Below are 13,578 nucleotides of genomic sequence, written 5' to 3'. Positions count from 1 at the left end.
TTAAAGACCTCACTCTGGTAGGTGGGAGTAAGGGGGCCAGCATATGTGTCACATATAATTTAACGTAGCAGGTGATAAGGGTCGTAAAAAAAAAAGGGTTGAGAATGTTCAGGAGAGGGAGAGGTTGTTGTTTACTCCCTTGGTGATGGGGATCAATGAAGACTTCAAAAGGGAGGTGGCATTTAAGCTAGATCTGAAATATGGGTAGGCTTTGGCAGTGTAGAGATGAATGGGAAGGGCATTCCAGGAGCTGGCAACTTCCAGAGCAAAGGCCCAGAACATGGGATGCGGAGGGTCAATATGGGGCAGTGGGGGATACGGTTTGACTGCTGTGTGGGGTGGAAGGGAGGTAAGAAGTGTCAGGAGAAGGTTGAAAGATCAGCAGGGGCCCAATCGGGGAGACCTTTGAATCCTCTGAAAATAATGACAGCTTTAGCAAACAGCTTGCTGTTTTATTCAAAACAAGAGATAGGCTACCTGAGTAAGAATGTTTCTGAATTCTGTACTTTATTGGCCAATTCAACCACTCAAATTTGAACAATTTCATTGTCTGAGCTTTTTGAAAATGATTTTCTGCTTAAAATGACGAGGTTATTGATAAGAATGGAGTGTAAATGAAAGCCGGCCTGCACTGCTCTGGTTCTTTCTGGCTGTGTTCTATCACACTATCGGCACGACACTTTTTTCTAGTCACTTACTAATGCTAGAGGGACTTTCTTTTGCAGCTGATGGAGGTAGAGTGGGAATAAGTTTTAAGAAGTCAGCTCAAGCATCTTATCACTCATCTGGGAATGGGGAAAAACACCTTTTACCTCATGCATCTACATATGTGTTCAGCTTAGAAATAAATTACATCAAAGACCGTTCAGTGAGAACTAAGCCTCCAAAGCCAGAAGACTAAAGCCAGTAGTGTTACCTGGAAGCATGGAGAAAGGCTGAAGTAATAATGGGAAAAGTCTTCCGTCTTTTGAAAGGGACATTAGGGGCATGGACAGGAACCTGCTACACACACACACACAACACACACGCTGACGGGAGCCGGAAAGTCTGTGCTAAACTGCTACACACACACACCACACACTCTGTCACACACACATTGCACACTTACACATATACACACCCACTTGGTGCACACACACTACACCCACAGACAGGGACCTATATGTCTCTGCTAAGCTGCTACACACATACGTCACACACACATACACACCCACACCACACACACACCCTACACTCACACACTGAGAGGAAGCTGTAGGTCTGTGCTAAACTTCTACACACACCACACCACACTCACACACATATACATACCCACACACCACACGAATACACCCACACACACCCCACACCTCGACCCCACATGCACACATACAGTGACAGGAACCTGTAGGTCTACTCTAAACTGTTACACATCCCACACTCTCAGACATGACACACACACATATATACACCCACATACCCCCTACACACCCTACACCACTCATACACACACCACACACACATGTATACACCCACATACCCCCTACACACCCTACACCACTCATACACACACCACACACACATATATACACCCACATACCCCCCACACACCCTACACCACTCAATCACACACCACACACACATATATACACCCACATACCCCCCACACACCCTACACCACACTCACACACCACACACATGTATACACCCACATACCCCCTACACACCCTACACCACTCATACACACACCACACACACATATATACACCCACATACCCCCTACACACCCTACACCACACTCACACACCACACACACATATATACACCCACATACCCCCCACACACCCTACACCACACTCACACACCACACACACATATATACACCCACATACCCCCTACACACCCTACACCACACTCACACACCACACACACATATATACACCCACATACCCCCTACACACCCTACACCACTCAATCACACACCACACACACATATATACACCCACATACCCCCCCACACCCTACACCACACTCACACACACACCACACACAGCCTGACACTCATACATACACTTGCACAGCACACATTCACATATCACACACACATACACACCCACACACCACACACACACATATGCTACCCCACACTCATATACATGTCACACACATACAGTGGCAGGAACCTGTAGGTCTATGCTAAACTGCTACATACTCTCATGCACACACATCACACACTCACATCCCATATACACACCCATACACCACACACACACATCCCATATACACACCCATACACCACACACACACACACACACACACACACACTCTGGCAGGAACCTGTAGGTCTGTGCTAAATTACTACACATACACACCAGTTTAGTTTATATAAGGGAAAAATCAGCAAAGAAAAATAACTTCAAGTCTCTCTATACTGAACTATTTCTCATCTGATCCTCTGTAAGCAGGTTTTAAAGTTCTGTCACCACCTGAGCTTGAGGGCACACAGTCTCCTGGTAATGACAGCCTGTGCTGTCCACCTGTTTGTGACTTCTCTCCGTTGACCTTCACATTTGACCAATCTTAGTGATTTAAAATGCTTTTGTAGCCCATTCGGTGCTATAGGATTACAGATGATGGAAATGGAAGTTACATTTTATTATTTTTAATGGAAAAGCTACTAAGAAGCTAATCAGAACAATCCAAGGAGAATACCTTTCCAGGTAGACTCCTTGTGCTGTGACTAACAGGATGGTTAAATGGACTGAAAAGGAAGACAGTTCTAAATGTTCCTGTACAGCAGAAATTTGGACGTTTGGTTCTGTATTAATTTTTACACTGGCTCCACACCTTCGGTCCTGTTTTCTTACTCCTTCCCTCCAATTTTAAAAATCTTTGATCTTTTTTTTCTAAAAAGAGCTCCCAATCCACTTCAGACAGTTTCATTGCTTGTTTCAGTTAGCCTTTCTGTATTCTGTAGGGCTAGGCTGTTTGTATCTGCAGCTAATTCCACTAATACAACTTAAAGAAACGAAGGGATGAGACAGTGGTGAGAATCTCTAGTGTTGGCAGCAAACAGGAAGAAGCATCGTTTAAAAGCCAGAATTCCTCAAAAAGGGATGCTGTGGGTAAAAACAAAACAACAGCTATAACAAACTATCTTTTATCAGAGTGGTGCTGAATTCATCAACATGAATTAACCATATTTCACTCCAAGGGCAATGAGCAAGATCTTATTTCCCAGACATAAAAAAAAAAAATTATTAACAACCCAAACACGCAAACAGTCCTGCTTCCTCCACCCAACCTTCCTTTGCTTTTTCAACTTCTTAGAATCTTGAGCTCCTCTGAATTTCTACATGATTAGTATTCCAAACCACACACTCTAGCACTTTTATTGTTATATTTTGTGTGATATTTTTTCTGTTTCTTATAGGTTAGTTTTTTCCTTCAAGCAGAGTGTAGATCACTGCTTCTATGTCTTATTTCTGGCAAAATCTAACGTGGTGCGGGGTGCTAGGTAATACCCTCTCCAGGTCACTTACCAATCTGGAAAAGTGCTAGTGTTCTCTGACAACCAAGAAACAACATTTGATTGGGCACAAGGAATACTGAAGAGTGGGCAGGAGCTTTAGCTAATTTTCTACAGGAGAATCTTTTGCCCTAAATACAGATGATAGAGGGATTTGTAATCCACCATCTGTATCTAGTCTAACTTGTAAATAGGATCAAGCCCTCAGTTGCTACACCCATCAGTCACAATGCACTGACATGCATTGTGACATGTAAATCCTGGTGACTGAAATATTTATATGCATATGCTTAGTTAATCTACGGATATAGTATATGCTGAATTTTTTAATGACCCTTCTTGGGGCCTCAATTTTCTGCCACTTCTGGTAGAGAGCTTAGTTTTTACTTAATTGCCTTCGTAGACTTCTTTCTTTCTTGATCTCAGCATTACTTCTGCTGTTTGTCAAATGCTAACATTCATATTTGTTTCATTCACTCTCCAGATTTGGAAATTAGTATGAAATTCTAAAACTTGAATGATAATGTTCTAACAGTAGTGGTGGAATTTCTCTTGCTTGATTGCCCTCAAATCACAACAAGCTTGTTGACCATGTAGGTTCTAAAATTTGGATTTTTTTTTTTCCTTTGGAAGCCACACCCAGTAACAACTTTTTCCCCTATGGGAAAAGTCTTAGGAGAGCATACTGTCCCCAGCCTTTGAGGCAAACCTTAGGATGGGCAGGTTGTCAGTTCCTGAGGGCACTCTCTGTTTGGCCACTGTGGGGAGTCGCCTGTGGGGAGAAAGTCACCATTCCCCGAAAGGCAAAGGAATTACTCATGGTGCTTTAATTTCTCTTTGAGAAGATCCCACAGGAAGCATTAGCTATAAGCAAAATCTTTATGAAAGGATTCCTTCTCTGAATTTTCCAAACAGGCCTCTTTGTTATTACCCCAAGAGAGCTGACAACTAGTCAGGCACTCAAATCCCCCTTATCATTTCCAGACTGTTTTACCTTGCTGCGAACATCCCGTTGGTGGGAGGGCCACAAATGGTCTCTCAAGCTTCTCTCAAACCACCAATCTGGTGTTTCTGAAACGCCCCAGCCCTTTTCTGGCCTTGTGTACTTGACTCCTACACCACGGGGAAGCTCCCCCTTGGATTCCAAAAGAAAACTAAACTCCTTGGAATCCAAAACTAAGAAACTTTCACAGAGTGGCCCCAGGTGGATTGGTTATCATGATATTTCAGTCTCACCTAACCAATAAGAGAGCTGGCTGGCATGTTCCCAGGAAGAATATTCTCATATGAGCAGTGGATGAGAGGAAGCCAAAAGATTTTCGGCCCTCTCCATGCTCACCTTACACTCTACCTGGGTTCTGAGGTAGAGATCTTGTGACGGTTGGGGCCCTGCAAAGCAATTAAAAGAAATAAAGCAAAGTATTATATTTTAATTGATGTAATCTTCAAGCTCCCAGTGGAATCTGGGGTGATATCTGACTAGAGTTACCCTAGGTATCAATAGATGACTATTCTGTGAAAGTGCATTTAGGAAGACAAAACCCTAGGAATCCTGAACTTCATTAACATATGTATCCGTTTTTGGGGATGGGGGGCGGATTGGCTCTGGCTCCTAGGACTAAAAATTGAAAGAAGCCACCTAGACTTTTCTGGGATCTGAACAAAGAGCCAAAGCGGGTGGGGGAGTAGAGAGGGAGGTGGAGAGAGGGAGAGAGAGAGGGCAGGTGGAGGGGAAGACACAGAGTGGGTTTATGATTTTATTTGCTTTTCAAGTCTAGTACCTGGATATTAGACCCACTAAACCATACTTTCTAAACCCAAACAGCTTTCATCCATCACTAACATTTCAGGGTTTGTTTCTGTTTTATTGTAAATATTCCAGTTGAAGAAAGATAAACAGACAAGAAAAAACTGCTTTATACAGTATACAGAGTCAGATAGAAAATACAGAATGGAAAAGAAAGCCAACAACCAACAGATAAAAAGTGGAGACGAACCAAGGAAGAGTACTAGCTGGTTGCAAATTCACCCACCAGCTCGAGCGAGGTGCGGCCCTTGTCTCAGCAGCTAACAGAAACCATCTAGTGCTGGCAGTCTTATCTTGATTCCACACGGAGAAAGAAACAGACTATAAATGATGCATAGGGACATTTATTTCACTAATCCATTAAAAAAAGTTTGCTATTGATCAAGATAGGCTGCTCATAAAAATGAGTTTTTTTAAAAAACCACCCTTCCCGCTCCAAATGTGATCTGACAGTAGGAACCATGTTGTCAGAAGCATGATATGGAGCTGCAGGTTGGAGCACAGTGGCACCATTGGGGTCTGTTGTCAGCCGGCCTTCAGGTGCCCTTCCCACCAAATCCATGTTTCTCCACGAGGATCAGGCAAGGTTTAAAAAAAGACCCAAGTGTCTTGCACAGCTTGTTGTCATTTGATGGTTAAAGAGAAAAAAGATAAAGGATTCAAATTCATGAGTGAGGTCAGGTGAGGACAAAATGAGTATCCCTCACAGGAATAATCAGGGTACCATTTGGCCCCCAGGACGGCAGCCCTAACTAATTGTCCTGGCATAAAGAGGATGCCGACCAACCCAAATGGCAAAAACATGAATTAAGCTCGTCATCTTCCAAAGATGTCTTTATTTTAGTACATTTGCAACAGCAACAAAAGTGAGGACAATTCCATTCAAGGTGGTGGCAGCGGTGGTGGAGGTGGAGGTGGTGGTAGTGGCTGTTTGTTTCTCTCTCTCTGAATTTGCTAAGTTTACAATCGGAAATTGCATAGAATTTGTTTTCCATCAGCAAATGAGAACTCTCTGCGTGAAACTCCTAATTGGTGAAGTCAAGCAAAGGTCAAGAAGCTGCAGAAAGCCTCACCCCTCCCATACACGTGTGCTCTGGACTCTGCAAACTTCTCACATGGAGAGCAGTCACTAGCAGTCACCTGGTAACCCGGACAGCATCAGTCACTCCTATTTGGTGGATGGAACAGAAGTTAAATGCTTTACCTAAAGTCATACAAGGTGGGGGGCTACTGCTCAAGCTGAGGTTAGGACTCAGGAGTTCCTGGTTCCCAGGACTGTGTACTGACTAGGAGACTCCACCTCTCTCCCAGGAACCTAGCAAATTCTTGATTACTTAAGGTCCTTCTATTGAATAAATACACACACGCACACGCGCGCATACATACACACACATACACTTGCACCCAGGTCTCACATCTAAGTAGCAAGAAACTACCCAATCCATGATTGATAGTCTTGGGGGTCTGGCTTCATAGGCAGCCACTGAGTTTGGTTGAAAAGAGATGCAGTTGACAAAGTATGCACCATACCAACGGGGTGGCCCAGTCCTTCCTCCTCTGTGAACAGCATGTTCCACGGGAAGCCAAGGCCATGGTATGGGAAAATTCTATCTACTCTTTCCGCTCCTTAAACGAAGTCCTAGGATACTTTGTGCATTCTGTTCTCCTCCCCTGTCTGTCTTCAGAGACTACATTCACAAAAAGATAAATCCAACACAGTAACAGTGAAAGTCAGAAAGAGAAAGGGAAAGAAAAGACAGATTAACCCTTGACATCCCAGGCGTTTCAAGGTCTCTCTGAGTATACGATGAGTTAATTGCTTTTTGGCATCTAAAACTTTACTTCAATGCTTTTGAGACTCTCCATCTGACTCTTCCCGAGACCCCTTCTCTTGTGCTCCTGCAGGCCCCCAATCACCATACAGAAAGGAGAGTTAAGCACCTGAAATCGGATGCACTGGTAACGCAATATCCCAAAATTCAGGAAGAAGAAGAAATCGGGATTATTTAGGCTTCCATTCCCTAACCCAGCCTCCCCCTCCAAAAAACACAAAACAAATTAACAGAACTGAGAAGATGACAAAGAAGAAAAGGAGAGGAGGAAAGGGAAAAGAACATTAACAAAAATATACAAATCCAGAAAAGAAAAACTTCCCTGTTTAATTTTTTTTCTGTAAGAACTAGACGGAGGGTACATTGGCCTCTGACTAGGGGGAATTCAGCTGATGATTCCACCGATTCATCGGACTGGTCTGGGTAGGGACCCCCTACCCTATACTCTGTTATTTTGGCGAGAGGGAAAGGCCCGCTGGGAGAAGATGTCTTTGTGCCCAGGAGGGAGGGCCGTCCTTTGCCACTTGGGTGCAACGTCTCCGGGTGGACCCCGCTGCCTGACCGGGCGCGGTCTCTGGCTGGGGCGTCAGGCTCCTTGATCTTTTGGAAAAGTGACTGGCTCCGAAATCCGGAGAGGTGTCGACGCTGTACAAGTCCCGGCTCGCGGCTGACAGCAGCGCCCGCCCCGCCCCTCCTGCCCCGCCCGGCCTCCGCGCGTCCTGTGGCCGCCGGACTACTCGGGCTCGCTGCTGTTGGTGGTCTTCTCCCACTCCAGGCTCTCCTCGCTGCGGGCGGGCGACGGCCGTGCCCGCAGGCCCTGGAAGCGGCGGCACTCGGGGCAGACGCGGATGTGCGTGCAGCCGCGGGCCACCAGGGCGGCCTCCTGCGCCAGTCTCTGCGCGAGCTGGTCGGGCTCCCCTGCCCCGCACAGCTTCCCGTTGCTGAGCGTCGCCGTGCCCCGGGGCCGGCGCTCCTCGGGTATGGGGGGCCGGGGCGGCGGGACTCCGGCGCGCCGCCGGCGGGGGTGGATACTGTCCTGACACAGGATGATACTGCGCAGCTCGGTCACCATCTCCTGGCAGACGGACACCTGGAGGAGATAGCGAGGTCAGGGCCCAGCCTCTCAACCAGCCATCGCGGGCCCCTTGCTAGTTCGCTGGGATGGGGGATGAGGGGGACAGCGGTCACAGAATCGTGTCATCTTAGGTATGAAGATAATAAAGGCCTTTCAGTCCATCTCCTCACTCCACTCCCATTTAATGTCCAAACACCCTCCATACCATAATATTCAAGAGCCCCACCAGCTGGTCTCCAATCTTTGATGAACACCTTCAAAGACAATGATCTCCTTTTTTTTTTTTTTTTTTTTTTTTTGCACATTTCCATTAAATGCTGCTTCCTTTTACCCAGCTAACAATTTCTGTCCCTGAAATTTTCATTCATTGATCCCAGCTAAATTTGGACCTTGAAGCCTACTAAATAAATAATTCCTCCACCACATGTCAGTCTCTCAAGTATCTGAAAAGGCTACCATGTCTCTATGAACATTCTGTTCCTTAGGCTGAAGATTCCTGTTTCTTTTAGCCAACCGGTTATAGCTGGAGATGGATGTATCCTCATAATAAAAACAAGCGGAGGGTAATACAATGCACAAACAGTATAGTATGTATCACACCCTGTGCATCTGGGGCAGGCTTGAATGCAAACCCACTAATATTCCTGTAGCAATATGTATGTACACTCACACCGTGTGAGTGTGATAAAGGCCACAAACATCAGTCAAGCAAAGTCACCACTGAGTGCATTTGCGTCAAACTTACAAGGAACTTGGAACTCTCCCAGCTTTTTAGGTTTCAGAACTATGGATGAAGAATACAGGAGAGGGCTGGGCACAGTGGCTCACACCTGTAATCCCAGCACTTTGGAAGGCCGAGGTAGGCAGATCACTTGAGGTCAGGAGTTCGAGACCAGCCTGACCAACATGGTGAAACCCTGTCTCTACTAAAACCACAAAAATTAGCTGGGTGTGGTGGTGTGTACCTGTAATCCCATCTACTCAGGAGGCTGAGTGGGGAAAATCACATAAAGCCGGGAGGCGGAGGTTGCAGTGAGCTGAGATACTGCCACTGCACTCCACTCCAGCCTGGGCAACAGTGAGACTCTATCTCAAAAAAAAAAAAAAAAAAGGAGAGAGAATACAGATGGGCCTGTAATTTTTTGTTTGTTTGTTTAGACAGAATCTTGCTCTGTCGCCTAGGCTGGAGTGCAGTGGTGCAATGTCAGCTCACTGCAACCTCTGCCTCCTGGGTTCAAGTGATTCTCCTGCATCAGCCTCTCCGGTAGCTGGAATTATAGGCACGTGCCACCACACCCAGCTAATTTTTTTATTTCTTAGTAAAGACTGGGTTTCACTATGTTGGCCAGGCTGGTATTGAACTGCTGACCTCATCACTCACCCGCCTCGGCCTCCCAAAGTGCTAGGATTACAGGCGTGAGCCACTGTGCCTGGCCGATGGGCCTGTATTACTACTATTACTATTATTATTATATCCATTTCACAAATGTGGAAATGGAGGCTCAGAGAAGTTATGCATATTGCCAAAAATTGACTAATAGCTGACTCTGAATTTGGACAAATACCTATCAACTCCAAGCCCGCACATGCTCTGCTGAGTGCCCTACTCTGAGTTGAAAGGACACTTTCCTAGACCATATGGGAGCAGAAGTCCTCAGTTCTTTCATGTTCTTTCTTCCAATTCTATAAATGGGACAGTTGTTCTACCATAACCAAATTGCTAACACAGCATTGACTCTTTATTTTAGCTATTCGGAGTGCTCTAACTACTTGCTGAGTTTGTCAATGTACTTCCAGACCATGGGTGAGCTTTGGGGAGAATAACAAAACGTGAAGCGGCTATAGAGAGGTGACGTCACTTAATAGAATATGGCCTATATTTTTCCCGACTTGGATTAAAGGACCCCATCACACCCCCACAATTGTTAACTAAATAGCAGAGACTCTTGGCAAGTCACCTAACCTCTCTGTGCTTCTAATAATAACTACAATAAAAATAGTACCACCTGCCTAATCTATTACATGTGACAATAACATAATAATGTCGATTTATTGACTGTCTACTGTGTGTCAAGCACAGGGATAAAAGACACAGTGTTTACTGCAGGCAGCTCAACCTCTAGTTGGAGGCTGATACCAAAATAATTGCAACGTGGTGTGTAAGTGGTTCATGCCTAGGTTATAGTGGTGTCAAGAAGAAGGAGAATGACCACTTGCTGAGACACAGTAGGAGAAATGAGGAAGGATTCACGAGGAAGGGAACACTTAAACTAAGTCTTAGGGAATAAGTAAGACCACCACCTTTTAAGGGGTGGGCAAAAGGAGAAAGCCAGTAAAGCTGGAGACAGCAACACGAGGGGAACCAAGAAGCTGGGTGCCATGCAAGGCAAGGGAAGAGGGATTCTGAAAAAATGTATCCCCATCATCAAGGGACACCCCGAAGTCCAGTAAGGCCCAATAGATTCTCTTTGGTTTGGTCCACTGGGAGGGGTCAGACCTTTAAGCACTGGCCTTTCAGTGCAGGGGTAGGGAGAAGCCAGGCTGCCCTGGGTTTCGGACCAAATCGGGGGTGAGGAGATAGAGACTGAGATTCTCTCAGCTGGATCCCCTTGGTTTGGAAGAGGAGAGGGATAGAGCAAGCAATAGTAATCTTCCTATTATTTTGAAATATGGCAGACACGTTCATAATTGTGGACTGGAAAAAGAGCAGGCAGAAAAAAAATACGGGGGAGAAAGAGGATAATCCTGAAGTAGCTGAGGAAAGACAGGATCAAGGAAGAGACAGCAGAAGGACTGGGCTATCTGCTGTAGCTGCAGGGTGGCTGAGCTGTGGGGAGATGCTTAGTGGGGGTTTTAATTCAGGGCTGGCCACTCCTGATTTCTTGGGAGATGGGAAGTAAAATGAAGCTCTATGCATGCAGAAGCAGAGAAGCTTGAGGAGTGGGCAACAGCATGGAAGTCCTACAAGGAGACAGCAAAGGGGCTGAGCACAGAGGACCAGGACTGGTAGGCAGTGTTGTGTTAAGGCCCCATGTGAGGCCAGACTCCATAGACTTCCAGGGGCACTGTTTGTCCTGCTGTGAGATATTTCCCCAGTGCCAATTAGGAAAGGTTTTAGGAAGATTCAGAGTTGGGAGACTGAGATAGGGGCCAATGTAACTTAAAAAATATATATAATAATGCAATTAACATGTAAAGATTTATATATCTTCCCTGGGGTGGGCTGAAAGAAGAGCAGGATAATGTCTTCTTCCCTCTTCTCCAACTGTTGAAGCTGGGTAAAGTTTATGTTAACCCTGTCTCTCAGCCACAGCTGGGGAACTGAACTTATTCAAAATCCCCGAGAAGGGAGATAAAATTCTTGGATTCACATGAGTCGGGATATCTCTAAGGATCTTTCCCTGCAAGGCAAAAACATACTCAAAATGGAAGGACTGAGGTTGTCTTTTCCGTAGTAACCTGGTACTTTCACCTATTTTTCTCAACTACATCTTAAATGATAGTTCTAGAAGGCTTTGTTGTTCATAAAAGCTTTTTCGCATGTGTATTGGCTGGGCTGTTTCAAAGAAAACTGAAGCCCGGAGAGGTTAAGTGCCCCTTCTGTAGCTGCATAATTACTAAGTAATGAAGCATTGAGCCAAATCCCCTCTGCTGGGCACTGGGATTCTCTTCACTACACTTCCTGTGGGAAGCGTCAGAAATGACTTTATATGTGCATGAGTCGATGAACTTCACCCCATCTGCCAACACTATGGATCATACCCCTTTGAAAGTTTACCTCAGTTGCTTCTGAGTGTCTGAGAGTCCATAAAAACTCCAACATAGCCATGAAAATGGCCACGATTAAGCCACAAATAAGAACCACAAAGATTCCACCAATATTCTCCATTCCCAGGCCTGTAAGAAAGTGATAACAAATAAAAAATATTGTAAAAGATCAGAAAGACACAATCATTGTATCAAAAATGCTAAAATCATTTAAACAAGAACTTGAGTATTGTAGATGCTCAAGTAGACACCCATGAGTCTACCTGACATGTAGATACCCAGTCCTTGAGATATTTAATTATCTATCTGGAAAAAAAATGCAGCATAGTTGAAATAAAATGGAAGAGAGGGATCTTGCCATCAATCAAGGACACTGGCAAGAAGCCTACCAAAGAGTGTCTGGGGCTGGGAGGTGGGGACCTTTTAAGAAAAGGGCTCAGGCAAACTCTGACAGCTTATAGAGAGAGAGACATGATGCCAAAATACCTATCAGTTCTAACAGTTGCATAAAAGTTTTACTCAATCTTCCTAATATTGTATTTATGTGATATGAAAGCAACTGTTTTGACCAAACCATGGATAGAAAAAATTCTATTTACCTATCTTTGTCAACATGTTACTAAAATACTTATTTGGAAAGTAAAACTTTTTTTTTTTTTTTTTTTTTTTTTTTTTTTTTTTTTTTTTTTTTGGTGAGACGGAGATTTACTCTTGTTGCCCAGCCTGGAGTGCAATAGTGCAATCTTGGCTCACCGCATCCTCCGCCTCCCAGGTTCAAGTGATTCTCCTGCCTCAGCCTCCCGAGTAGCTGGGATTACAGGCATGTGCCACCAGGACTGACTAATTTTGTATTTTCAGTAGAGACGAGGTTTCACCGTGTTGCCCAGGCTGATCTCGAACTCCTGACCTCAGGTGATCTGCCTGCATTAGCCCCCCAAAGTGCTGGGATTACAGGTATGAGCCACTGAGCCCGGCCTGGAAAGTAAAACTTTTTATCCCACCAAACGAGTGCTTCACAAACCAGTTGCCATCAGAACTGCCTAGAAAGCTTGCTAAATATATTGATTCCCAGTCCTTACCCCAGACCTACTCGATCAGTATCTCTGGACATGGGGCCCAGGAATCTGTATTTTTACAGAAGTTTCACAGGTGATTCTTTTCTAGCCATTCCTAAAAATAGTTTACAAATTGGTAATTTTAGAAGCATTGTGCAAGTTTGTAAGTTCCTGGGAGTCAGACATCGTTTCTGGTCATGTCCTCATTGCAAAGCACGATACCTGGCACACAGTATATAGTCAATACATACTTATAGGATATGATGTGGCGGTTTCATTTCCACTGTGTCAAACACTGAGTTCAGCTATGGAATTAAATGCTTTTTTTGGCATTAGAGAAACCCAAACACAAAACACCCTGATTCAACTGGGGCCACAATCAGAAATCAAAAGGCATCTTTCATCCAGGAGGGTCTGTTGTGTCCCATGTTCTTCAGGAATGCTTGCACATCTGAGTGTGCAGTCAGTAGTGTCCTCACAGAACACGGAGCCTCGTCAGTGTCAGGGGCAGTCAACTTCGCATGGTACTATGA

The 13,578-nt window shown here is 44.9% G+C and overlaps 1 protein-coding gene across 3 annotated transcripts in view; it reads right to left on the bottom strand.

The window, feature by feature from the left end:
* Positions 1-5,352: 5,352 nt before the first annotated feature.
* The window catches only part of GRIK4 (glutamate ionotropic receptor kainate type subunit 4), a 484,015-nt gene continuing 475,789 nt past the window's right edge, over positions 5,353-13,578 (bottom strand). For 2 of the 3 annotated variants that reach the window (XM_073021797.1, XM_073021796.1), the window contains 2 exons: positions 12,001-12,119; positions 7,765-8,237 (listed from right to left, as the gene is read on the bottom strand). In XM_073021797.1, the coding sequence (XP_072877898.1) occupies positions 7,881-8,237; positions 12,001-12,119 (476 nt within the window). In that variant the 3' untranslated portion in view covers positions 7,765-7,880. Of the gene's footprint in view, positions 8,238-12,000; positions 12,120-13,578 lie in introns of all 3 variants that reach the window. The other variant, XM_008021223.3, reaches the window with a different exon arrangement.

This window comes from Chlorocebus sabaeus, chromosome 1 (assembly GCF_047675955.1).
Source record: "Chlorocebus sabaeus isolate Y175 chromosome 1, mChlSab1.0.hap1, whole genome shotgun sequence".
Lineage (NCBI taxonomy): Eukaryota > Metazoa > Chordata > Mammalia > Primates > Cercopithecidae > Chlorocebus > Chlorocebus sabaeus.
This window is presented reverse-complemented; position numbering and strand designations above follow the sequence as displayed.